This window comes from Camponotus vicinus, unplaced genomic scaffold, assembly GCF_025532165.1.
Source record: "Camponotus vicinus isolate PSW18456_S1 unplaced genomic scaffold, iyCamVici1.0 SCAF_6, whole genome shotgun sequence".
Classification (NCBI taxonomy): domain Eukaryota; kingdom Metazoa; phylum Arthropoda; class Insecta; order Hymenoptera; family Formicidae; genus Camponotus; species Camponotus vicinus.
The window spans coordinates 2,906,941-2,932,194 of NW_028141978.1; the positions used below are offsets into that span (position 1 = coordinate 2,906,941).

The following is a 25,254-nucleotide window of genomic DNA, read 5'->3' on the forward strand; positions in this document are numbered from 1 at the left end:
ATTCTAATATTGTTAAGGAAATATCATTATAATAAGCATCAATATGATTGAAAGATCATAACATAATTAATTCTCTTATGCCCTTTTATGTATCCCCTGTTTCAATTTTTATTCGCAGTAGTGAATGAATGCGATTCGATAAAGATTTATCGTTGCGATACAGTTTCATGTCGTTAATTAATTTTTAATTAATTAATACTTATTAATATTTATAGCAAATTATGTTTCGATATTAATCGTAATCGTGTTTAATACAAAAATTATAATATACGAAGCGTTTCTCATCACTACTTTATTACTCGAGAGTCACCGTGCGAATGATGACAAAGCCGTGACATAGCGCGCTTGTTATACGTCGCCAAGGCCAAACATGATATTATTGGTAATTCTCTGCCGAAATATTTTACGTACTACATATACACGAGGAATTTTAAATTATTGAGGTATATTTTATTTTAAATTAATTATTAAACGATTGATGTATCACGGAACCTGTTGTGTTATGTTAATGATTTGAATTTATTCGATTGTTTTACCGCGCTTTTCCGAAGTCAAATTTTATAATATTTAGTTTTGCATTTTAAAAGACTGACTTAGAGTGAACTAAATAAATAAATAAATAATAGCGTGAAAAGAGAGAACATACTAATATTTTTATATAATAAATTATTATTAATTAAATTATTTATATTTTTTTTTTTATTTATATCATTTATATGTATGTGTGCTATACAGCACTGGTGTTACCGGCATTTCATGCACATAGCACGGAACAAAACCAGAAATTATGCACATTATATGTTACCCTCTGAGAATATTCGTGAATACTGGCTTTGTAGTTCACGTTTTTAACGTCCGCAGAGGGCGCATTGTTTTCAAGGATCATAGAGATCATAGGAGTTCCACTTGAGTTAGCGCTGGAAGTTCATATTTTTTAATAAAACGCAGTATGCTGCGCTTATAAATATAATTGATACTACTTTGGTGAGTAAACCTTGAGAATTTTCTCGACACGATGTCGCAGCGATCCAGGTACTTTGTGAATGAGTATTGTGCGCGTGAGGAGGAGATCGCCAACTGCGCGACATCAATGCGGCGTGATATCGATGACAGTCAGAATGCCGCTAAGATTAATCTACACAAGATTCTGCAGCGTATCGTTGACAAGGAGCCGCCCGAACGTGCGGAAACGGATGGTGGTCTGTACGTTGGCGCATCTGGCATCTCTTACGCGTTTCTGCGACTTGCTAAACATGCTCTATTGGAAGCCGAGGCTGACAAGTATCTGTCATCGGCCGAGCGTTATCTGCGTTCATCTCTGGCGATGGTGCAACGTCGCGGGGGGCGCTCCAGCCCCGGCTTTCTTTTGGGTTTGTATGTATGTATATTTAGGGAACAAATGGAGTGAAATAATGATGGAGAGAGAAATTGATATTAAAAATAGATAAATTGAAATGAATGATTAGAGCGCTACCTTCGCATTTCTTTATCATTTTATCCTTATCACGAAAACAATGACATAATTATTCAATACGAGATGAGATAATAATTTAATAATATGAAATATTTATAATAAAATTTAATTAATATAAAATATTCATAATAAAATAAGAATAGCATCAATTACATAAGGTCAATTTTATGTGTGTTCAAATTGACTATGTAAATATTTTCAAAAAATGTGCATGTGATCTACAAAAGATTTGTAAAAAAGCTGTTTTTCTAAATAGAAGAAAAAATTTCGAAAAAGGATATTTGTTTCTCTTAATTATTTTAATATAATATTATTTTTTCATATTTTTTTATTAATGTGATAAAAAAATAAAGCTTTTGTGTTTTGAAATATTAATTTAATATAATAAAATGATAACATAATTTTTTTTTATTATTAAATATTTGTATTTCTTTATATACAGCTAAGATAGAATAAAATTTGAAAGTATATAACGATCTTAATTAAACTAATTGAATTTGATTATTACAGGAGATTGGGGCATCCTAGCAGTAGGTGCAGTCCTTGCAACTGTTCGAGGAGATGAAAAGACTGCTAATGAATTCGTGAAGCGCTACGCAGAATCGGCAGAACGCTGTAAGGAAATGAACTTCCTGAAATGCGGATCGGATGAGTTCTTTGTCGGTCGCGCTGGCTTTTTGTATGGAGCATTATGGCTGAACCGCACGATGCAAAAAGTTGTCGTGCCATTCGACGCGATGCATGAAATTGCGCGAACGATCGTCGTCTCAGGCAAGATGTATGCGCGGGTGCATAACAGTCCATGTCCATTAATGTATGCGTATTATGGCACGGAATATCTAGGTGCAGCACATGGACTCTGTGCAATTTTACAAGTTCTTATACAGGTAATTATAATAAGTATTCACGATGAGAATAATTATCAAAAGAACACATAAAAACATGAAAGAGAAATTAATTAATAAATTGATATAGTTAATGATTAATATTTTCTAAAAAAAAATTAAATAATTATTTATAATTGGAGACATTTTAAAAAGGATATTGTTTTAAAATTTACATATATATATATATATATATATATATATATATATAAATTTTAAAATAATATATTTTGTGTTAATAATATGTTTAAAATAATGTTTTTTTAAAATTCCAATTTAATAATAAGAATCATTTAAACATATTTACATTATTAAATTTAATGTTATCTATTTATCTACACTTGCTTTAATTATAATTTTTTAATTAAAGCATGATCATTATCATCAATTATACGCATTACTTAATTTTATTCTCTTTTATGTCCAGGTGCCATCATTCTTAGATAACAATGCCGACATTGACAGCACTACACGAACTTGTGTAGATTATTTCTTGAGGTTACAAACACCTGCTGGTAATTTTCCATGCGCGATGGATATGGAAATAGATCGTTCTGGACGAAGTCGCAGAAATAGTGACGATGAGTTAGTGCATTGGTGTCACGGTGCTCCTGGCGTCATTTACATGATGGCGGCGGCATACCTGCGCTGGAAGGATCAGCGTTATCTGAACTCATGCGTACTTGCTGGTGATCTTGTCTGGCGCAAAGGTCTCCTGCGTAAAGGACCTGGGATTTGTCACGGTGTAGCCGGCAATGGTTACGTCTTTCTTCTTCTATACAGACTCACTGGCAATGAAGTTTACCTCTATCGAGCCGCCAAATTTGCGGACTTTATGAACTCGTCACAGTTTCAGTCTGATGCACGTGTACCTGATTCACCGTATTCCCTTTACGAAGGTATCGCCGGCACCGCCTGTTTTCTTGCTGATCTTATCGAACCAGATAAAGCACATTTCCCTTTCCAAGATGTGTTCTGAGATTAAATACTAATAGAATATCAAGTAAGAATTTTGTTCTTCACTTTTTTCACAATTTGAATTTATCTATCTCTATATACTTGGATTTTAATCTATGCATTACATTAACATATTGTAATTTTATTCAATTATGTCTTCAATGACTACGATTTAATTTTCTTTCAAAATAAATATCTATTGTATCTATATATTTATCTATGTATTTATCTATTATTAAAAATTATGCGCTATTTTTTATAAATATCTATAATATATAATAATACTATCTAATGATATATTATTGTATATTATTATATATTATACATATATAATAATAATATATATTATATAACTATAAAAATTAAATTTATTAAAACTTATTAAGGCTCTTGTGTACGTGTCCTCTGCAACCATGTTGAATTATGCCAAAAACGAAAAATCATATAAGAAATTTTCTTGCAAAATATATCAAATAATTGAATAATTTTTTTGACTCGACCACTTGTATTCAATAATGTGAATTAATAAAATATGTCGAAAACACTTTATTATCAGCGTGAGTTCTGATTGGCTTTCTACTTTACTTTCTGCTTTACTGCCAAGATGTGAACGCGCCCTAATGTTTGCTTCACTTTTTAGGCAGTATCAATAGTATGTACTTCATAGGTATATGGATTTACATCATATATATTATACATACATGAATATATTAATAAATATATTAATTATGAATATATCAATGCATATATTAATTTAAAGAGATATTTTTCTCGACCCAACAGTCACGATGCACAAATAACTAGACGCGACACGTCTAGCTATCGTTCGACTCGGAAAAGGCTAACTTCAGGCAGTAATGACGCCTCTATACGTGTGCGTGTGACACGCGTACGCGATCGCTTCTGACAGGGGACAGGGTTTGAATCAGTTTGAATATCTCGCCTCGAAAGCCGCGCCGCAGCTCGCGAGACCAATTCCTCGACTATCGTCGCGACGTTGCGTTCCCGCCCGTGCGATGCTCCCGGTCCGGGGACGTCGCGTCGCCTGACACTCCGCGTGCGGTTTGAATCTCGCAGCCGTTCGGGCCGTCGACTTATGTGACCCCCGTGCGCGAGTACGACTTTCTCCAACCTCGTTTCGTTTCGCGCAACCGCCAACTGGACAGGATCGCGATCATCGTCGTCGTCGTCGTCGTTGCCAGGAATCACAGAAGGCCTACGCAGGTAGCCGTTGCGTTTGTTAGGTTAACTCGCGGCACGACGCCGCGACGCTTAATCGGGTGGGGGCACTAATTAAGGAACGTTGGATGGGGGAGACGGCGAGCACACACGCATCGTTACCGTTAGCTAGCGGATTATCGGTGCATGTGTTGCTTCGTATCAGCGTCCCTTTGGGATCTTAAATCTGAATGTTCATTCTTTTTATCTGAGGTATTATCCGATTGGAGTAACTTTTCAACTGTGTTTATCTCGTGCATTGTACCTCATCAGCTGTTTCTAGGATTTTAGATAGAATATGCAAAAATTGTGTAAACAATTCATAATCTTTGCTCTGTGGAATCTAAACACTTTACACGTGATATATTTTAGCTTCAAGTGTGAGAATTGTGTCTGAAAAATTAAATAAATAATTATATCGATGTATCCTCTTGCAGTTGAGCTTTTCGATACAAAATGGGTAGCAGCAGCCAGCTCTACAGTCTCTCCTGGGGAGAGTTCAGTTCCTCTCTGGTCTCTGCGGTACAGCTATTGAGAGGACATGGCGATTTGGTGGATGTTACCTTGGCTGCTGGTGGACGCAGCTTTCCTGCGCATAAAATTGTTCTCTGCGCAGCCAGTCCGTTTTTGTTGGATCTGCTCAAGGTTTTGTCATTATTCCAATGAGACTAATAAGAATGTGAAATTTGAAAATGTAAAATTTGAATACAATAAAATGTTTTGTCCACAGAGCACACCGTGCCAACATCCAGTAGTTATGCTGGCAGGGATTGGAGCGGATGATTTGGAGTCTTTATTAGAATTTGTATATCGGGGAGAGGTAAGCGTCGAGCCATCGCAGTTGCCTTCCTTGCTTCAGGCTGCCCATTGCTTGTGCATCCATGGATTAACTCCACCAACTGTAGTAACAGAGGTATATTTCTAATATAATTTCAGCTCATTAGCTTTAAATAAGAAAATGAAATAAGCTCTGTTTTTGATGTAATATATGATTAATGTATTGTACACATCTATATCTAGAGTGGAGAAGAAGTTCCTGCATCAGCGATACCAACACCGAATGATGCTTTGTCGAAGGCGACACTCAACTCGTACAATCCACTGAAGCGGAGAAAAAAGAGGAGGAAATCGTCCACATCTTCTGGAAAATGGCCCTGCACCAGTAACACTACTGAGACTAGCGAAAACAGAGTGGATGATAACAACAGAACAATGCCTTACGAAAACAAGGATGATGACGCTACAGATCAGACTGATGATGCAGGTAAGCAATTTGCAAATATTTTATTTTGATAAATTAATTTTATATCTCAAGCGAGAAACAAAGTATAAGATATAAGCTATGCGACAGATTTTGTAAATTTTCCTAGTTTTTTGAAATAGTTTTTGTGTAACAAGATATACAATAAAAATACTTGTTTTATACTTTAAATATTGTATGATTTATCTTAGACAAATTTTCTTTACTTCATTATTTACACATTCATACGTCACTGCAATCTTTGAATTAATTTCAATAATTATAAGATTATAATTAAGCAGAATGTAAGATAGCAAAAGTGTAATAACAATTTCACTTGTGTTTTGTGTCCGATGCATTATATTTAGTAATGATCATCATAAAACCATACCAAATGTCGCTTATGAGAGGCTCCGTATTATATGTAGGCCTTATTTTTCGCTTTAATTAAAACGGACACAAGCACAACCATCGATCGGGTTGAACTGCAATTCTGATTGGTCGTCCTTCAATTCGTTCGACCGAAGAGAGAGAGAGAGAGAGAGAGAGAGAGAGAGAGAGAGAGAGAGAGAGAGAGAGGGAGGGAGGGAGGGAGGGAGGGAGGGGGAGAAAGAGAGAGAGAGAAAGGGAGAGAAAGCGAGAGCGAGAGAAACAAATTTAAAGCAAGCAAGCCAAAACAACGTCAGTTCAGCCCCGTATGGTAACATTGTGTTTGTGTCTGTTAACAGCGGACACCAACTGCCTGGTTGGAAACTACGCGAACAACCATCAGGGCAGCAGTCATTCACCGCGACTTCAAGAATCATCCATCGCGGATAATCATCAGACGGCGTATCAGGATCACATCTCGGATGGCGAATCGCATCTGCAGTCATTGATGCCAGTGCAATTCTCGCCGCTGCATATACCACAGTTCCACAGCTCTCTGGGTTTTCCATCCGCTTTGTCGTTGTCCAGTTTAGCGGCCACTCAAACAGGAAGCACGAATCAGTCGAAGGCGCGCGGCGCTTCCGATTGTCCAGGTGTCTGTCCGCTTTGCGGCGCGACGTTGCGCCAGGCGAGGAATCTGCGCAGGCACCTGTTATCCTCGTGCAAGTATCGGTTCAGTAACAACTCGACGATGACTACGACAACGCAGAATTCTGATACAACGATGATGGAGATCAAGCCTGAAGTTGAATTGTCCAGTTATAACGATCAGTCGTCGGTAACTTATGGGACCGACAGCGGCAGTAATAGTTGCGAACAGATAGTTTGTAAGCCCAGCCTACCTTCGCCGACGTTGCATGGGCCTGAAAACGCGGTTTCGCCACCAAGCAGTATCCCGTCGCCGACGATCGCTAGATAAATGAAGGAGACTCGTCCAGACAAGCACGAGAATCGTTATTGATTATTCGTTTCGTAGTCTTGCAAATTTTGTTCGATTGTGTTATGGTGATTGAATTCGAGAGTGCTATGATGTTACGTGAGGATGAGAAAATGAAAACCTTGCGTTATTTGTATAGTATATTAGTATCCATTTATGAGAACGTTTATTTGTAATTACTCATTATTTAACTAGATCAATTCAGAATATATTTATGCGATTAAGTTTATACACGAATCTTCCACGCGTTAGTGTGTAAGGATACCATAGGATTAATCGATGCAGTTTTAAGTATAGCGGGAAAAGTTCTATTGTGACATAAAAGATTCTTATTCTTTTACTATATGACTTATACGGTAATCGAAATTTCCTATAATCGTGCAATTCGAGTTTACAATTCATTTTACTGCCTCTTTAATTCCCTCGCCACGGAATGGTCTAATAGCAATATATTTGAATATATATTAGCTAACTGTAATTTACGAGTACCATTTTTTAACGAAACTGAAGATCTTCCACAACAGCCACAAGATGAAATCGGTGCACATTCCTATTTTGTAATGACGGACTTTGCTGTGTACGCGTGGACCGTTAACAATAGTATGTGCATATACGAAACAATTAACATTTCGATTGAAAGAAGAAGTATAAGATAACGGGTATAATAATGTATTAACCAGTTTCTTTTCTTTTGCAAATAAAGTATGTGATACTGTACGTTGCGTTATTTTTCGCGAAAGCGAAACAACTTTGGCGTATGCTACACGTGCATTGCTATCCCATCTATTTTATCATACCAGAGACACGATATCTGGTGACACGAATCGAGGTGAGATGTTCACGATGTCTTCGTGTTGAGGTCAATCTAGCTTTGACGAGGAATTTGACGTTTCAGGAGACGGATTGTCGAAGGCGCGCAGTCTGTCCGATCAGCCGGCGTCGTGTCCGTTATGCGGCGCGATTCTACGCCAATCGAGAAATCTCAGAAGACACTTGGAGCTTCTGCACTTTGGTCTGGGTAATAGCAGCAAGTCCGGCATACACGCGAGGCATCGGCGAGCGGCAGCGGACAGAACCAACGATTTCGGTCTGTCTTCGCTAGCGTGCGTTCGTCCCACTGCCAGGATAGACTCGCACCTCGCCGCGAGGTCCTCCGAGGCCTCAGACTTTTCCATGATGACGCCTTTATCGATCGCCTCGTCCGTCAGTTCCGCGTCGAGTGTCAGTCTTTCAGGTGAATTGCATCTCAAGTCACTTAAGATATAGAAAGGAATCATACAGGAACGAATAAATTTTTTGAAGAAAAAAAGAGTACATAATATATTGTACACGAAATGTAGAGTAAAAGAGATTATCCATTATTATATGGACGTTGATGAAATAATTATTGCTAATAAATTGTTATAAATCATTGATTCGACGGAAAAATATTATACAATAAGGGACGTTAAAATTTTACTGTCATGCTTTATACGCAATGCACGCGGTATTGTATTAAAGGATTAGCGGATGCGTAAACGCTTTCGCTAAAGCGATTACGCACGAATATTCACGTGAATTTACAAGTCTCGTCTTTACATATAAACTTTGCATTTGTGCGATTACAAATGCTGATAATTATCAGTATTTTGCGAGAACGCGATTGCAATCGAGATATATTCGTTTAGAATTTGGTTATTTATTATATTATCATGGATTAAATCCTTGCATTATTAAGTTTCATGTTTATTTAAAAACAAATTGCAAACATCTATTCTATGATACTATTTACATTTATTTTCATGAAATCCTGATTTAATAGTATTTTTTATCGTTATAATACATTTGTATAATTGTATTGTTAGTTTTGATCCTAAAATATAAAGAGTAATACATCATTAATTAATCACTAATATTATATCACGTCTTTTGTTAACTAACATTATGATAAGTATTTTTAAGTAATTTAAATTATCTCTTGAAATTAATATTAACATAACTAATAAATATTTCAGATTAATATTTCTTATAAATTACATTTTTTCATTATCAAAAATATAATTTATAATTTTTATAATGTAAATTGCTTCATATACACATATGTGTCTATTATTAATACACGATGATATCAAGACACTGTTACCTTGTACAGCATCAGCAAATCTAGATCTTTTCCATGTCCATAGGGAACTTGATAGGCCCGAATTCAAGCCTGTTAGGTTCCAACGATCAAAATGGACATCCGCTGCCAGGATCCACTCCTGTCACGTGCAACGCGTCCATGGTACCACCGACCAACGGGATCTATTCCTCGGACAGCGGTGCCAGCATGTTGAGTTGTCTGCTACCATCGTTGCCTACCTTGCCGCCCTTCTCCGCGTCTCACGATGTATTTCGACACGGCGAGATGCTACGTGCGGGAATCGCTTACCACGATTCTTCTCGACAACACGCCAGGCACATGCAGCGCACCGATGTCACCTAACTTGATGATTCCCGGTGTCACAATCGCTCCACAGAAGAAGCACGAGCGTGTAGCTTTGTGTTATAGACGAATCGAAGACAGCATTAGAACAGAGTACTAAGTAGGATGTATGAAGTAAATAGAGTACTTACGAATTAGCTTATAAGGACATGGATATTTAAGGGCGATAATAGCAGTCGTGAATGTGTGTGTATATTGAAAATGCCGCTGGTTGCGGTGATATAGTGATAAAATTAATGTGATGAATGTGTAACGATGAATGTAGCAACAATGTGTTACATTAGAAATTTTTTACTCGGTGCTATGTGTATGTGAATTCAAATATATACACAATCTATAAATAATAAATCGCTTAGTAATGAAATGTATTCTCTTTTTTTAGAACAGAGATATATGAATATAAAGACTTGATTTAAGATTTCGACATTTTATTGAAATTTTATGAAGACGAATTTTAAATATGTAAAAAGAGATTCATTTAACACATCAAATTACAATATTTATTGCTTGAGAATAAACTTGATAATTATTTACGAGATTTATTTCGTCCTCGATAAAGTCTCACGAAATTGGCTTCTGCCAAGGAAAAAAGATCATCTTGTTCGCTTTGGAACAGAACTCAAGATTCTTACAATTCGACTTTTTTGTGCTAGTCATACTTTATTTTAAAAAATTACTCATGTATTTTAATTATTTTGGATCATTAGATTTTTCTATCAGATACTTAAGTTACTGAGCCAAAAAAGAGGGGTTTTTCTTTTATGAATCTCAATTTCAGGAAAATCAAGGAAAAAAAGTGAAAGTAAGAATCTATCATTTGCATTTTCTTTCCAAAGAATCTTCCTTTTTACTCGAGAAGAAATCCTTTTATCTCGAGCACTCACAATGATCTTTGAATTTGTAATATATTAAGGATCCTCCAGATCCTCAGATCCACAGTGGTTTTTGAGATCATAATTAGATGATTAAATTCATTTCTTCGCGAGGCCGATTGTGTCCTAAAACAAATGGCCAATTTCTCCGAGAGATCCTTTCGAGTTCTCCCTCTAGGAGCTTCAATAAATCATCGAAATATCGCAACTTATAAATATCTTCTATTAGCTTCGTTGCATCATTCGACAAATCAACCGCCTTCTTCTCATCGCACTGTCAATGTAAAATTCACAGAGATGTAGAGGCTATAATTATATATAAGCCATTAGGCTTTAATCAGTCATAGAAATAAAGAAATCTCGAAATGCAAAAGCGACAGATGAGATACATTATTTTTTTCTATTTAAATTTAAGTGCCTAGTCTTGTGTGTGTGTAGAATTTTAATTCGTTAATTATAGAAATACATATGTACTCGAAAAATTGTAATTTAATATTGAATAATGTCTTCAAAAATTTTTTATGACTAGAAATTCATATTCATTAAAAGTAGAATTTTAATTCGTTAATTATAGAAATACATATGCACTTGAAAAATTGTAATTTAATATTGAATAATGTCTCCAAAAATTTTTGATGACAAAATTCATACTCATTAAAAGTCTAAGACTATTCAATTCTTATGAATAATTTCATGCGAAAGAGAAATAAGAAAGAGATGATACGAGATACTTACTTCAAATTTTGTACGTAAACCATATATGTCTCTGTGTATCTCTTTATTGCCGAGCTGTAGCCGTTCTATTTTATCGCGAAGATGGTCTATCCAATTATTCGAATCGGAAACTGTCGACGGTACTTCAGTGTCCGTTTCTATAGTCAGAGCCAATCTGGTTAACCGGTCGTGAGAGGACGTGTCGTCGCAGAAGGAATCTTCTTCCTCCAGGAGGAGCCTTGCCTTTTCGGGATCGCTTTGAAGGTTCTCGAGGATAGCTGTTATTTCATTGATGGTGACATCTCGATCCTATGATTTAATTTGTTTTGTTTTAATCTGTGGCAAATCAACTTATTCTAATTGGAAGATTCAAAGAAATAGTCTTCAAAATTCCTCTTTTACATTATTTCAGCAATCCATCAATTATCTTCAGAAATCAATGATATCTTTTGCCCGTTGTAGAGTCAACGATTTTCAATTTTAGTACAATTCCAAGTTTAATATAAAGAACGTACGTTTCCAAAACTGACGATAGAATTTCTCGACGCGATCGCCAACTCATCGCAGAGACACATCGGTGTGCTTCTTGCGTCGCTCTGCGTCTCCAAGCTCCAATCGTTGCTCTGTATACCGGAAGTGTCCTCGAGGGAGAGTGGCCGGCTGATCAGGTCCTTGCAGTTGTCCCCGATGGAATTCAATCTGTCGTAGCTCGACCTGCTGCTGCTGATCGTTCCAGTACTTCGTGCACTGCGATCTCGATCGGCTGGATGATTATCGTCTGATCTCACCGATGCGTTAAAATCCTTGTTAACCCATCGCTCGTTTTCAAAAATGGACGAGGAAATTGCGTGCGTCCTTACATCCGTGATCGGTAAACTCAGAAGCATTGTACCTGCGTTCGTGATTTTGTGTGTATTTTACGCACATCTATTTCTCTCTGATTGCATTTACTAAATTCTCATAAAGAAGATTAAATAAATAAAAAACATTGAGACAACATTAGAAGTTTATAGAATTAAATAAAGTATTGATTTCTTTACAAGAGTCTAGAAGTCTAGTTACACGATAAAGAAATTTAGCAGAATGAACTGATTCCAATTAATGCTCCTTTTTTATATTTTAATATTTTTGTGAATGCATCCAAGTTTTTTTATCTTATTTTCGTAGAGACTTTATTAGTCTTAATATTTTATTACACATAATATTACTCGAAATATTAAATAATTTATTTTAATAATTTAATTTATTTATTTTAATATTAATTTATTAAATAATTTATTTTAATAATAATTTAATAAAATAAATTAATATTATACTACTAATAATTTTGTGTTCACATTTGACAGGAAGAACATCGATCGAGCTCGAATTCACATGATTGTTCAAGTCTTGGAGAGCCACTTCCATTAATGTTCTTCAGTTACTGCCCTGATAAACTCAATTGAGTCTCACCTAGGATCGAAGCTCGACCGCAACAATGCCAGGCAGCGGAGTTTTGCAGTCTCACGCTCTCGGCATCTTTCATAGGCGTACAAAGCTACCACGGGGACGTTGGAAACAAAGTAAATCTGATACGCCAAGCAACTCGATTCCGCGCATTGGTAAACCGCGAAACTTTATTAGGTCAGGTCAGGTGCCGGCTTCGCTCGGGGCATCGGTTCAAGGGACAAGCAAGCATGTTTCTACCGGCACTTCCTTCGGACGGTTCGCGACAAAAAGAGAATGAAAGAAATACAAAGAGAATTGTTAGATTTTAGACACGTACCAATTTGCCCGGAATCGATGAGACGGTCTGACTGTTTTTGGCAACGGTGAAACTTCCGTTCTCTGCTCTCGTTTTCCGGCCTGATTCTCGCTTGCGAGAAGATAAAGGGTCGAGGAGACGGCACGAGTATCCGGTATTCTTGAGATCGGATCAGTCTTTCCGGAGTGTAACAAATGGCTTTGAATTCTTCCCTTATGTTGTCCTGATTGTCGTCTTCAACCATGGACCAACTATTCTGCGTCGTCAAAAATTATTCTGTTAATTTTTCTGTCATTCGGGTTTTGCTAGCGTGTCGTTGGGGCTCTTTGTACCTTTTTTTGTTGTATTAAACATGATTGGTACAGATATAAACAAATGACAAAATTTTATATAATACTTACAGTTAGTTTTTTTTTATATATATAAAAAAATCATATATAAACTAATTTATGTGTAATAAAACAATTAGCTTGTAATTAAATAATACCATAATATATCGTTCCTTGCAAGTAATATCGATCACTACATGTTTAGTTCTAATTAACTGAATAATCTTGCGGTCCAATAATTGGATTGGACGTAATCTCGCATAATAAGCCTAATACATCGACGGGCAAAATAGAAGATGTAAAAAGATGTAAAAATCATTAAAAATCACATTTGCTAGATGAAGAAAATCGTAGAAATGCAACCACGTGTGCACCAGAGATTGTGTGTACTGCAAATAAACTAATCCTCATCATAGGGAGAGGACACATGGACAAGAAACTCGACAAGTGCGACAAATTAATACGCGCTGGTATTTCACACACACAGACACATCTGACATTTAACAATATTAATAGTACAATTGCAGGTACGAGAATAGCAGTAATTATGCCTCCGCGAATGTGTGCATCACGTGCAAGATTTAAAATATTCCAATACATATATTATATTTTAGTAAATGCCATATTTTTTTATATAATATTGTGTTTTATCATTTTTGTTTTATTAAATTATTTACATCATATCGTTAAATTCTTTGAACAAATATAACCCTTACCATTTCGTCGACGTCTTTCTCGATCAGATCGGCATCGAGATCGTCCCGCGTGAACGAGTCGAGCTCGATTTTCTCTGAGGAGCTTCCGCTCTCCTGCTCCTGTCTCGACACATCCTGTACGAAGCTACGGCTGTCCGCCGAATCGTCCGAATCGACGTAGCAAGACATCGGTCCGGATGATCGATGATCCTTGCCGTATTGCAATACCGCGATTTCAGGATCGTTCAGCCACCAGCCGAAACTCTCCTCCTCCTCGGACGAGGACGAGTCGTACTTTGCGGCGGCGGTGGTGTTTCCTCTTTCATCCAGATGAAACATCACTTGGCGATCCTCGTCGCGACGTTTTCCAATCGACGTGGAGCGCGCGTGCAGATTTTATCAAGTCTGCAAGAGGAACGATTGACGTGCGGATGAAATCGAGTTTCGCGTAATTCCCGCAAACACCTGACGCACGCCCGTATTTCGATTTGCGCGAATTTCGATGAATTCTATACGAAATTTCATAGAGATTTGTCGGAATAAATTTTACACGCCTCGATTTGTCAATAACAAATCTCTCTCTTTCTCTTCTTCTCTCGATTCTTCGATAATAAATGCGCCTCCTGACAAGTTTTCGGGTATCGAAGTACCTTATTTCGTTGCACGAAACAACGAGTAAATAAATAACGACGAGTAAACAATGCAATTAATAATCAAAAAATATACATTTAGAAAATATTGTTTCTTGTCGGAATCTGATGTGGTAAATTTTTATTTGAAAAATGTTTGTCTCATGAAATGCGTAGCCATGAATAAGTGTATTTACTTACTTTCTCGCTTTATGATTAATTTTACGAGCTTTATGATTAATTTTACGATTTTATTTTCTTGACCTACCTATTCGTGATCGTTTTGATCAAACTGTATTTATAAAGCCGGCGAGTTAAAATATAAAACGTGGCATGAATGTGTCTATATAAAGTCAGTGAAGTGTATTATCATAATACATTAAATATTAAATTATTATGTGAATCGTGGAAACCAGCGAAAAGTACGTCTCTTTACAGTTCGAAAGTCATACAAGCGCTTCAACTATCTTTGCTTATCCTTCAACTACGTTAAATATGCGCTTAATGTTGAATATGTTTCGCTGAACAAACAAATTTCCGGCCCTCTCAAGTTACGCGTAATGCAATTTTACAAAATTCCAAAATTCAATAATGCTAACTTATGTGTTTAATTAATAGTATAATTATGTTTAATTAATAGCATAATTATTAATTATATTAGTATAATTATAATAGTGTAATTATTAATTAATAATAGTCTAATTATTAATTCATAATTATTATACCTTTACAAGAATAATGAAAGGCAAGAGTTATTATTTGAAAATTGTTCAGTCCTTCTCATTAATTTTTATATATTATAATTTTTATCTAAATACATATATATCAAAAAATACACATTTAGAAACAAAAATATTTGTCTCATGAATGTATGCCATGAATAAATGTTTCTACTTTCTTTTCATTATCTACAACATATATCTATCTAATTATATTTTATATTTTTATCGATTACAAAATCCTTTTGTTTTGCCAAAGCTTATTAAAGCTTACTTAAAGCTACTTAGTTTCTTGCACTTTTTTCACACACACATATTTTTTCATTATTCTAGTCTAACAAAAAATGCATAAAAATATACGAAATAATCATTATGAGAGAAATATTATCGATATCGCTCTCTTTATTAGTTTCATCCATCATGATAATTACTCATAAAATCTGACCAAATTATTCGACGAGCATAATATCCGACATAATGATCGATGTTTGTCAAATCATTAAACTCGCGACTGGCTGGTCGATCGACAAATCGAGCCCCGAGATTTTTGAGATTAAACCTGATTAAAATCACCAAATTGTTATCAAATCGCACGTGGATGTACATGCAATCCGATTGACATCTCTCGACAGGGATAAGAGCGTGATTTTCGAACCGCACTCGAGAATCGTCGCGTGTCACATTCTGCTGCAACGATCGTCGCAATCGGAATCGGCCCGTGCCAATTGACCGCTCAATGCACCGTCAGTAAGCTTCGACTAGTTGGGCTGTCCGGCGACCCATGTGGTCATGCATTTCCTTGACCACCGGGTCGTCATGGTGACTAATTTAATAATCCGTCATTTGCCGCTCCGTGTCGCACTTATACCACGTCGATATGTGTTACGATTCGTTGCGGGTTGCGGTTTCTGCGGGCTCTTTTTCCCTTTCCTTCACTTTTTTTCCCGTCGTATTTCAAAGATCGAGGTTCGTGAATCTCTTTGTTTCTCCATTTTCGATTTTATTCGGGACAAAATCGCACGTCAATTGCAAAATCTGATCGCGCACAACTGCGATTCGATACAAATCCTCGTGAAAAAAAAATCCCTCTTCCTCCTCCCTGCCCCTTTTTATCGCGCTCGTAGAAAAAAATGTTGCGTATGCATTTTGAAAATCAGCGCTTGATGCTCGCTGAAGTAATTCTCTTCAAACTCGGCTAAAACTCATGCGAACGCGATGAAAAAGAATGAATAACGTATTTTCAACAAATTGCGCGAAAGGCATTTGCATTTCGAGTGTGTAAAATGATCTGGTTGCATAAACAGTCGGGATTAAATGAGCATAAACTTAGGGATTCGACTTTCTCTTTTGAACTGTGTGCACGATACAAAAGCAACAAGTTTAATTTTAATTAATTTAAAAGTCTCCTGATAAAATTTTAATAAAATAAAATTTGTTATATAACTAACTCAGTTTATATAGTTTCTATCAACCGTCAATTTTTTACTCACTTTAAAAACAAGCATTATTATGCAGAAAACACAATATTATTTAGCTGGCACATGCACTACAGCAAACCTTAATCAAAACCAGAGTCGCTCTTTGGCGAATTTTTTTTAGAATGTTGATTTAAGCTTAACTAGGTGCTTTCGCCTCTACACGTTATCTCGGAATATCGCGCTTTTATCGATCTCACACGTTGTTATTTATTGGTTTCGAGTGCCATTTGGCAAATACGCGACGAGTGTGTATGCGATCCCGACGATTCTCGCCGACTGACACAAAATGACGTGTCTACAGACCCTGTACTCACGATAACTCGTTGACCCGTGTGTGTACCATGATAATTTCAACCGTGTCGAGTATCGACTGTTCGACGTATAATCGTGCATTGCCACGATGTTGCTAAACAGATAGAAGCGGTGAGGGGCTCGTATATATACAGATAAGTGCTGCTATCAAAACGCACGAATTAATTCTCGCAGGAATTATATCGTAGACAGAATATTTATAAGAGAAACATTTTTAGAAAGTCTCGCAATTGCTGTAATATTTTCCTTTTTTTGGGGAAAATATGCACGAGCTTTTGCGAATTCAGAATCATTTAATGACTTAATTTGAAAATTTTTAATAATATAAAAGAGCATGCCCCTTTTTTCAAAAATGGTAAAAAATAGTTGCTTCTGCTTAAATTTATTCCCATCAAGACGAGAATGAAATTTCGGTGAAAATTTATGTGCAAAAGATAAATTACTTATAATTTGTTAAAATTACTTATAATTTAAAAAAAATTATTTATAAAATTGCTTATAATTTGTTACTCAAAGGTGCAATTATTAAGAAAGCAGAAATATAATTACTTATCACAATAACTTTCCCTAAAAGCGCAAAGAGATTTCTCTCTCCCAATAATATTCTAAATATGACATGCCTCAAGTTTCCTTGGTATCTATTCGAACAACGTGCAAAGATTTAGAAGATATCTGAGAGATTAAACTCAATTAATTTAGATTGCCATCACACAAACGCACATGTCATTCGCGCCAAACACGAGGCTTGCAAGGGATTAAATACGAGGTACATACCGTTACATCACGGTTTGGTTGCACTGATTAATGACGTGGACAACGCGCAATGTAAATATTCGATTATTCTAATTCGCCGAGTATTAATTCCATCGACAGGAGAAAAGTCGCGAATGTTCAATCACTATCAATGCACTATCTGATTATCTTATCATTTCTCCTACTTGAAACGAGACAATAAGCGATTTCATCATCATTTTCTCCTGCTATCGTTCATTGATTTCGATTGATCGATCGACAAAATTTCTCGACATCTCTATTTCGCTATCTCTATTTTTTTCATAAGATACTACGATCGTGTTTAAGGGAAACGCAACGAGGTTGTTAATCGTTGACAATTCATCCTCGAAAAAAAATCGGAAATTCGAGTTTGTAGTAAGATGTGAATCAATACATGAAATCGTTTCAAATAATTGTTACATTAAAACAATTAATTCTGAAAAGTAGATGAAGTTACAATATGGATGCATCGACTTGTATAAATAAATTTAATTTAATTTTGTAGAAATAAATTATATATTAATGTGAATTAAAAATTCAAATAGATGTTCAATAAATTTTTTAACGTTATAAAATTTGACGTATGATTTATTGCTTTATCTGAAAATCCTTAATTCGAATAAATAGCTGCTCCAAAGCACCCATTTGAATTTTTAATTCCCATTAATATGTAAATTTCTGCGAAATTAAATTTAATTCGTTTATCGTTTATTTATTTACCGTGCTGAAGAAATCAAATCTAGATAAGCTGACAGGTCGTATGTCAAAAATGTATACCGCTCGCGTCCGTTTGAACGAGAAGCGCGCTGATATGGCTTTGCCATCGCGAGGCAGATTGCCTTGTAGAATAAACTGTCTTCCGATCAATCAGCTTGTAGTCTAGGGGTACGATTAAAAGGGTACTAATCGACAGATGTGTACGCGTGGGTATTCGAGACTACATGCTGATTTTCATTTTTTTCCGGGAGATTTTTACGGTCAAAGTTCAACCGACGCGACAGCGAGCGACCGGCAAAAGAGGCGGATTTTCGGCCGTGTTTCGGGACGAATATTAATCAGAGTGACGTCGACAGGCCTTGATCGAGGAAGAAAAAATGATCGTGCATCGGCGATAACGTTATCGATGTTGGCGAACGTCGCTGCACTCGCTATCAGGTGTAACGATGCATCTTCGCGTGGCTTTAGCAGCTGAGATCGAGTGTCGTTACCAAGCAAAGTCTGCAAAATCTCATTTTGATGGTCTGCAAATTTTTCAGAGACATCTTGTGTGTAAAACGTCGTTAAAAATTTAATAACGACAACAATATTAAATTATGTAAGAATAATTCAAATATTTAAACAATAAATTTATTCGTACCTTATAAAAGCATGAAAAATTAAATTATGAGTAAGAAATATTTATATCAATTCTTAAAATTATGATGAATTTAAAATAAAAGTGCGAATTTAAATTTCATGATTCTAAATAATAACGAAAAAAATGCCTGAATTCGCGACTATTTTCGGACGTTGAACTTTTATTACGTTCTTTACTGACAAGAGAGAGACAAATATACTCTATCCAACTCAATTAGAAGCTTGTTGCAGTAGTATATCCTAAATTAGTCACATGAAACACATCTGAATCTATTATGAGGATTCGAATTGTTTTGCAACGTCACCCGGTATACAGTTTCTAATCACAGTCACCTTGTAATCCTGATCGGCTAACATTGTCTTATCAAAGGAAGTTTGATTTTTCTTGCAGCGATAAGATGAATCGGATACGATTCGTGCATCTTTGCGCAAGCAAAAACCGCGAATGCGCATTTAAACGCGATTAAAACGGAAATAGGAAAGAAAAAAATCGAGTATTATTAAATTACACGGCAAAGAATTCTGAAATTACATCGATGTTGTTGGATAACATCATCGACCACCTCTCGATACAATGTTTGAGATCGCGAATTACTTTTCTTGATTAATCAGTCACTCGATAACTTATTACATATATAGTCGTTCCGATACGATCACGCAATGGATATTTGATATAAATAAAACTGGTTACGTTTATTTATCAAACGTAGTTTAGATAGAATCAGCGTGCTATTACGCTATATTATTACGCTATATTATTAAATATATGGAAAAAAATATGAAAAAAACATAGATGGAAAAAGTTTTATGCAATATAAATGATATGAAATTAAATTAAAAATTAATAATTAAAATAAAAATTAATTTAATTGTCACAATTGATTTTAAAAAATATATTCCCTTTTACGATATTGTAAAACTGGAATATATAAAGACATTAGAATATTTATATTATATTATAAAAATTATGCATTTGTTTTATTGCTTAACGATTATACATTTTTTTAAGCATCAAAAAGATATAAATTTAAATAATTATAATATTTTTTTATAAAATATAATACTATTGAATATAATAATATTATTAAATATAATATATAAATATTGAATATATAAATAGATAATATATGATATATAAATATATTGAATATATAATATTGAATATTGAATAAAAATATCTTCAATATCTGATTTCTCTTGTATGTTAGTATGATTGCAAAAATTATATTGTAATTTTTATTATATTTTCTCCCTGTATAAGAACTGTAAAAAATTTATTTGAGCTAAAATTGTGCTGATGAGATACATTCGTGTTATCGTTCGATCGCGCATCCTCTTTTTTTATATTGAATAATATGCAAATTATCTTTCATTCTCTCTCTGAAAGGATTCGTATTGTCTGTCGCGCTTGCGCGAGACCCCGATTTCAATAGCAATTGCATCGCCGGAAACGAGAAATTCCTCGTGCCACTCTATTAGACGGATTCACATTTTTCTATTGTGCCAGATTCCGCGTCCTGCGTGACATTTCGACTTTACACGTCCGATGCATCGAATCCTTTCGGCGCGCGCGATAAATAGATTTTCGCGGAGATGAAATTTCCATGGTGAATTCGCTCGGCGCACTCATGGAAATGACATTAAGTACATTAAACGCGCGCAAAAGCAAGTAATATTCGACTGTCGATTTACTTTAAGCAGCAATTAACGAAGTGAAAGAGGATGCACATGTTCCCATCGGTACTCGAGGTTACGTAAGAATTCCAAGACAAAGACTCGAGGGTGTAAATTCGAAAATCGAGCTTATTTCCAAGTAAATCAAAACGAAAGTCCCGTTCTCATCGAGCGAGCAAGGAACACGGCAGCCGGAATATATCAGATTCCCCGCGTCACGTGTTCAAATCTCGAGAAGAATTCCCTCGGATTCCTCGTCAATCGACGTGTACGTGTGTACGTGCGTGTTTCTAATTTTTCCTCTATCGCGAGCGTCCCCCGATCCACCCACTTTCCTCCCTCGCGCCCCAAAAGTTCGCGCTCGACGCTCTCGCGTTCGAAATGTCAAAATTCGAACGCGAGCGGCGCATGCGCAGCGAGATGGCGCTGGCGCGCGTCGCGGGTCGGCGAGTTCTCGGACGCGGGGGTGGCGATGGGTGTTCGTCGGCGGCGGTAAAATCGATAGCGGCGCGACGGATAGTGCGCGAACATCGTGAGCGACGCTCGTCGTCGTCGACGCCGTCATCGTCGTCGTCGTCGTCGTCGTCATCGTCCAAGTGTCAGAATCGAGCGTCAACCGGGAGCCCCCAGTCCAGAATCCTCCATCCAGTCGACCGGATGCCGATTACGCGGGCGCGTTCGCCGGTAGTCGAGCGTCGTTCGCGGTAGTCTTCGTGTGCGCGATTATCACAGAATACCGTATATATATACACGTATCGAGTAGTAGCGTAGGTATTACGATAGTAATATCGTGCGCCGGTCCCCAGGTGCGCCAGGGAGCGGGCCAGGAAACGTAAGGTGCCGACGCGAGCGGACGCGCGAGCCGCGCGCGTCCGCGCGAAGGTTATGTATCGCGGCGGCGCGTCCCCTACGGCGCCGAGTACGCGGAGGAAGCCGGGGTACGCGAGTGCCGACGAGGCGACGCGCTGAGGCGCGCGGACATGTCGGCGACGTCGTGGGGCACGGCCGCGGCCGGCCCGTGGCGTAGAAAAACGCGCGCTTCCCTGCCGCTGCCCTTGTTGCTGCTGCCGCTGGTCGTCCTGGGCCTGCTGTCGGACACCGTCGTCGCCGAGAGGAGCAAGAAGTGTGAGTAATTCGCTTCTTCTCTCCTGCTCTTTCTTCTTCTTTCCTTCTTCTTCTCTCCTAGAGAGTCCGCGGGGCGCTTTTTCGCGATGGTAGAAAAGTGTTTGTCCGCGCGTCCTGAATTTTTGACAGCTACTCTCTGTCACGTGGCGATCAGGTGTCTTTAAATGTCATCGATCTTGCGCCCCGTTGACGATTTATCGGATACACTCGGGATTCAGCGTATGTCACGTGCAACGATTTTAAGGATTCTAAATATTTTGTTATTTTATTTTATTATTCTAAATATTTGATTATAGATATTTTTGTCATGTATAGATGACATACTTATTTATGTAAAATAATTAAATATATTTACTCGATTCGAATTTTGCATAATTTCAATTATTGTTTGCTCCAGAAATAGTATTTTGATTTATAATATAATATTCACGGCATAAAAATAAAACGCGTATTTTGTTTGTTATTAACATGGAAAAAAATATTAAACTCGAAAAGTGTAATATTAAATATCTCGGAATTACAGTGTTGTGTAAATATACAATATTACGCAATGTGTTATATGTGTACTTTGTAAGAACACAGCACGAGAATAGATGGGCTAGAGACGCTCATGAGAGAATGATTTTGATTTCACACCCGTAAATCGATCTTTTGGCGAGTCGAGAATGATTTTTATTTCACACTCGTATATCGATCTTTCCGGGTTTTGTGACGCGCGCCTCATTCATAATACGACTGAGCGTAGTACGCGCGTAGTAGTATGTTTACTACGCTGTGCGTACTCCCTCCTGCCTCCCTCCCCCTCCTCCCTCTTCTTGCGCAACGCGTGCGCTCGACTAAAAAAGAATGAACGCGACAATCTCATCGCCGACCGATATGATCTTCGACATCTACGTGTGAAAGATAGTCGTAACGACCCGGAAAAAATTGCAATTGTAATCTAGAAAGCCACGATTGTCCTGCTTTTAATAGGAAACGTTTCTCTGCAGACACTCCTCTTCGCGATATTATTCTCGATTAATTTATATTTCGAATATTTTCGAAAAATCATTCTTCCCTCGAGCTGAAAATGTCTGTAATCAAAAGTACATTATCTCTTGTAGACTAAAAAATTGAGACAAATTGAAGAGGGAACACATTTTTCACTTGTTATACCTGAAGAAATGATGATTTATTATGTTTACCATGGATGTAAGCAGCTCATTTTTGTTGCGCATTTTGATTTTACGAGCTTACAAGAATTTATTACGATCCACAAGTGTTACAAATATATGAAAAATTTCAAAAATATATAAAATGGAATTTGTACTCCTTGGAGAAAGGCAAAGCAATATTATCATTTAAATTTAATTTTCTTTCTACATTTTCTCACGTTGTTTGATTGTTTTCTATTCAAGAAAAGGCATTAATTATTCTTTCAAATCTGATAAATTGAAATACGATTCTTTCAATAATCCAATAATAATCGGTTTTGCTTCATAAGCAGCTTACGTAACGTAGCTTCTCTCCTTTGAAATTCATCAGAGATCACCTGTTAAGTGCTCGAGAAATAAAACATGGTGATTAAACGTACGTTTATCGTCTGCCGAAGCCTGAGCGAAAAACTTAGGAATATTCGATCCGGAAAGGTCCCAGGAAAAAAGTTAAATTAACCCCAACTTTAATCGAAGCGGTATAATCGACGGCGCACGTAAAATCCTATCTTTTTGATGAAATTGCCTCGTTATCCGAAGTTCGTGAGTGGAAGGGCTGGGCCTCTGCGGATCCGGTTAAAGAGAACAGTACGTCGTTAACCTCCGCTAGACACGCTCGTTAACATAGCTCACGAATCGCATTTTTGCCATTAACCACCATCGAGCCTCATCTGCCCGACGTAAAATATTTTCGCAAGAAATAGCGGGGAATTTCGAAAAAGGGAAAAAAAGGAGAAGAAACTTTCAACTCGTGGAAATTAAAAAAAATTTCATCTCCGTCCTCTCGTATATTCATATTCATATCCGCAATTACTTATATGTATAACGCACCAACCGAAGCCAGATCACGTGTACTAAAAATTTTATTACGCGCGTCTATTTTCCAGGACCTGGAATAATATCGCGATGAAGTTTAGGGAATATTAAGGCTGCGGTGAAGTTTCCATGCACAAGTTAAATTAGCACACTTTGAATTTCATTGTGCGTGATTCATGGGATTTCGATATTTAATTCGGAATTACACTGTAGGAAATTATTACAGGATTACACGAACAATGAATGTAATTTTATGATATTGATTTTTTTTCGCAGCGTGCTGTATTGAAATCGGAAGCCTTACATTTTTAATCATTTTTAAAAATTATTACGATTGCGAAATAAATTATTAATAATTGCAATTGCGAATTCTCTCTCTCGCAGCAATTTATATACATTATCGCGTTTCATATAACGCATATATTCCCGAGTAACTTGTACGTTTTTCTTAATGAACCCCAATCGACCCTCGGATGTTCCTGTCGCCCCTTAGTGTCCCATTTTTCTCGGGAGGATTGTTTTTGTTAATCTCCGCTTCAGGGGGAATGTCTGACTCCCTTTTTCCCGAGACACAATAAACTTCTCCTTTTTCTACCATCCGCTTCGCTTTCATACGCGTTTCACTTCGCGATTCGCACAATGCTCCTCTTCGTTACACAAAATTTCTCGTGAAAATTACCATCCACGTCTGTCTGCGCGGATGAAGTAATAAACGAAAGTAGTAAAAGACTCTTTCCATTATATTCCCGACGTTAGATTTCGGTACCGCATCCCGAATTATCGGCGCTTTTCTCTTCCTCCCTCTCTCTGTCTTTTACTACTCGCTCCGTGATCTTGATGAATTTTTTTCATCCTCGTAAATTTTTGTCATCCCCTCGAAATTCTACCTCGAAGCTCCAATTCCGCTCACCCTTACGACGTCTCGCGTACATTAGCGGCACGTTTGACTTTGACAAATCGACACTCGACGATCTTTCGTGGAACGCGGTGACACGCGACGTTCAAGCGTATCGATTGTCCTTGTTATCGCGCGAAATAAATCGGCGCCTTTGGCGCGCGTTCGCGCGACAAGATTACTGTAGTGACGCCGCGAGGCAGCTTGACGAAGTATCGGCACGCGAAAATTGCGGTAATCACCGGCCAAGTTACAACGGGAGCAACGTTAATTGTTTGCACCGGCGGCGGGATTACGCCCGCGCTTCATCGTGACATCGCGGGAAC

The 25,254-nt window shown here is 37.1% G+C and overlaps 5 protein-coding genes across 8 annotated transcripts in view; 4 read left to right on the forward strand and 1 right to left on the reverse strand.

Moving 5' to 3' along the window:
* Positions 1-874: 874 nt before the first annotated feature.
* On the forward strand, positions 875-4,050 carry LOC145973682 (lanC-like protein 3 homolog). Of its 2 annotated transcripts, XM_083103223.1 has the most exons (4): positions 875-1,370; positions 1,985-2,361; positions 2,786-3,361; positions 3,702-4,050. In XM_083103223.1, exons 1-3 carry the CDS (start codon positions 1,016-1,018, stop codon positions 3,335-3,337), a joined length of 1,284 nt encoding a protein of 427 aa, XP_082959349.1. In that variant the 5' UTR covers positions 875-1,015; the 3' UTR covers positions 3,338-3,361; positions 3,702-4,050. The 2 variants fall into 2 exon arrangements, with proteins under 2 accessions (XP_082959349.1, XP_082959348.1); XM_083103222.1 differs by lacking the exon at positions 3,702-4,050 and having other exon boundaries at positions 2,786-3,524.
* A 146-nt stretch (positions 4,051-4,196) lies between these two features.
* Positions 4,197-7,856, forward strand: LOC145973683 (uncharacterized). Its single transcript, XM_083103224.1, has 5 exons — positions 4,197-4,539; positions 4,971-5,178; positions 5,264-5,446; positions 5,554-5,797; positions 6,502-7,856. The coding sequence occupies exons 2-5, from the start codon at positions 4,990-4,992 to the stop codon at positions 7,119-7,121; spliced, it is 1,236 nt and encodes a 411-aa protein (XP_082959350.1). The 5' UTR covers positions 4,197-4,539; positions 4,971-4,989; the 3' UTR covers positions 7,122-7,856.
* Positions 7,857-9,279: 1,423 nt separating this feature from the next.
* On the forward strand, positions 9,280-10,963 carry LOC145973686 (uncharacterized). Its single transcript, XM_083103226.1, has one exon. The coding sequence runs from the start codon at positions 9,295-9,297 to the stop codon at positions 9,601-9,603; it is 309 nt and encodes a 102-aa protein (XP_082959352.1). The 5' UTR covers positions 9,280-9,294; the 3' UTR covers positions 9,604-10,963.
* LOC145973681 (uncharacterized) overlaps positions 10,011-25,254 on the reverse strand; it is a 204,302-nt gene continuing 189,058 nt past the window's right edge. The window contains exons 1-6 of one of the 3 annotated variants that reach the window (XM_083103220.1): positions 17,870-17,885; positions 13,979-14,362; positions 12,955-13,189; positions 11,705-12,081; positions 11,211-11,498; positions 10,011-10,749 (exon numbers count right to left, since the gene is read on the reverse strand). In XM_083103220.1, the coding sequence (XP_082959346.1) occupies positions 10,561-10,749; positions 11,211-11,498; positions 11,705-12,081; positions 12,955-13,189; positions 13,979-14,296 (1,407 nt within the window). In that variant the 5' untranslated portion in view covers positions 14,297-14,362; positions 17,870-17,885 and the 3' untranslated portion in view covers positions 10,011-10,560. Of the gene's footprint in view, positions 10,750-11,210; positions 11,499-11,704; positions 12,082-12,954; positions 13,190-13,978; positions 14,363-16,795; positions 17,050-17,869; positions 17,886-25,254 lie in introns of those variants that run through there. The other 2 variants (XM_083103221.1, XM_083103219.1) reach the window with 2 other exon arrangements.
* Positions 21,386-25,254, forward strand: part of LOC145973679 (uncharacterized) — a 170,478-nt gene continuing 166,609 nt past the window's right edge. The window contains exon 1 of the mRNA XM_083103216.1: positions 21,386-22,024. Coding sequence (XP_082959342.1) covers positions 21,880-22,024 — 145 coding nt within the window. The 5' untranslated portion in view covers positions 21,386-21,879. The remainder of the gene's footprint in view (positions 22,025-25,254) is intronic.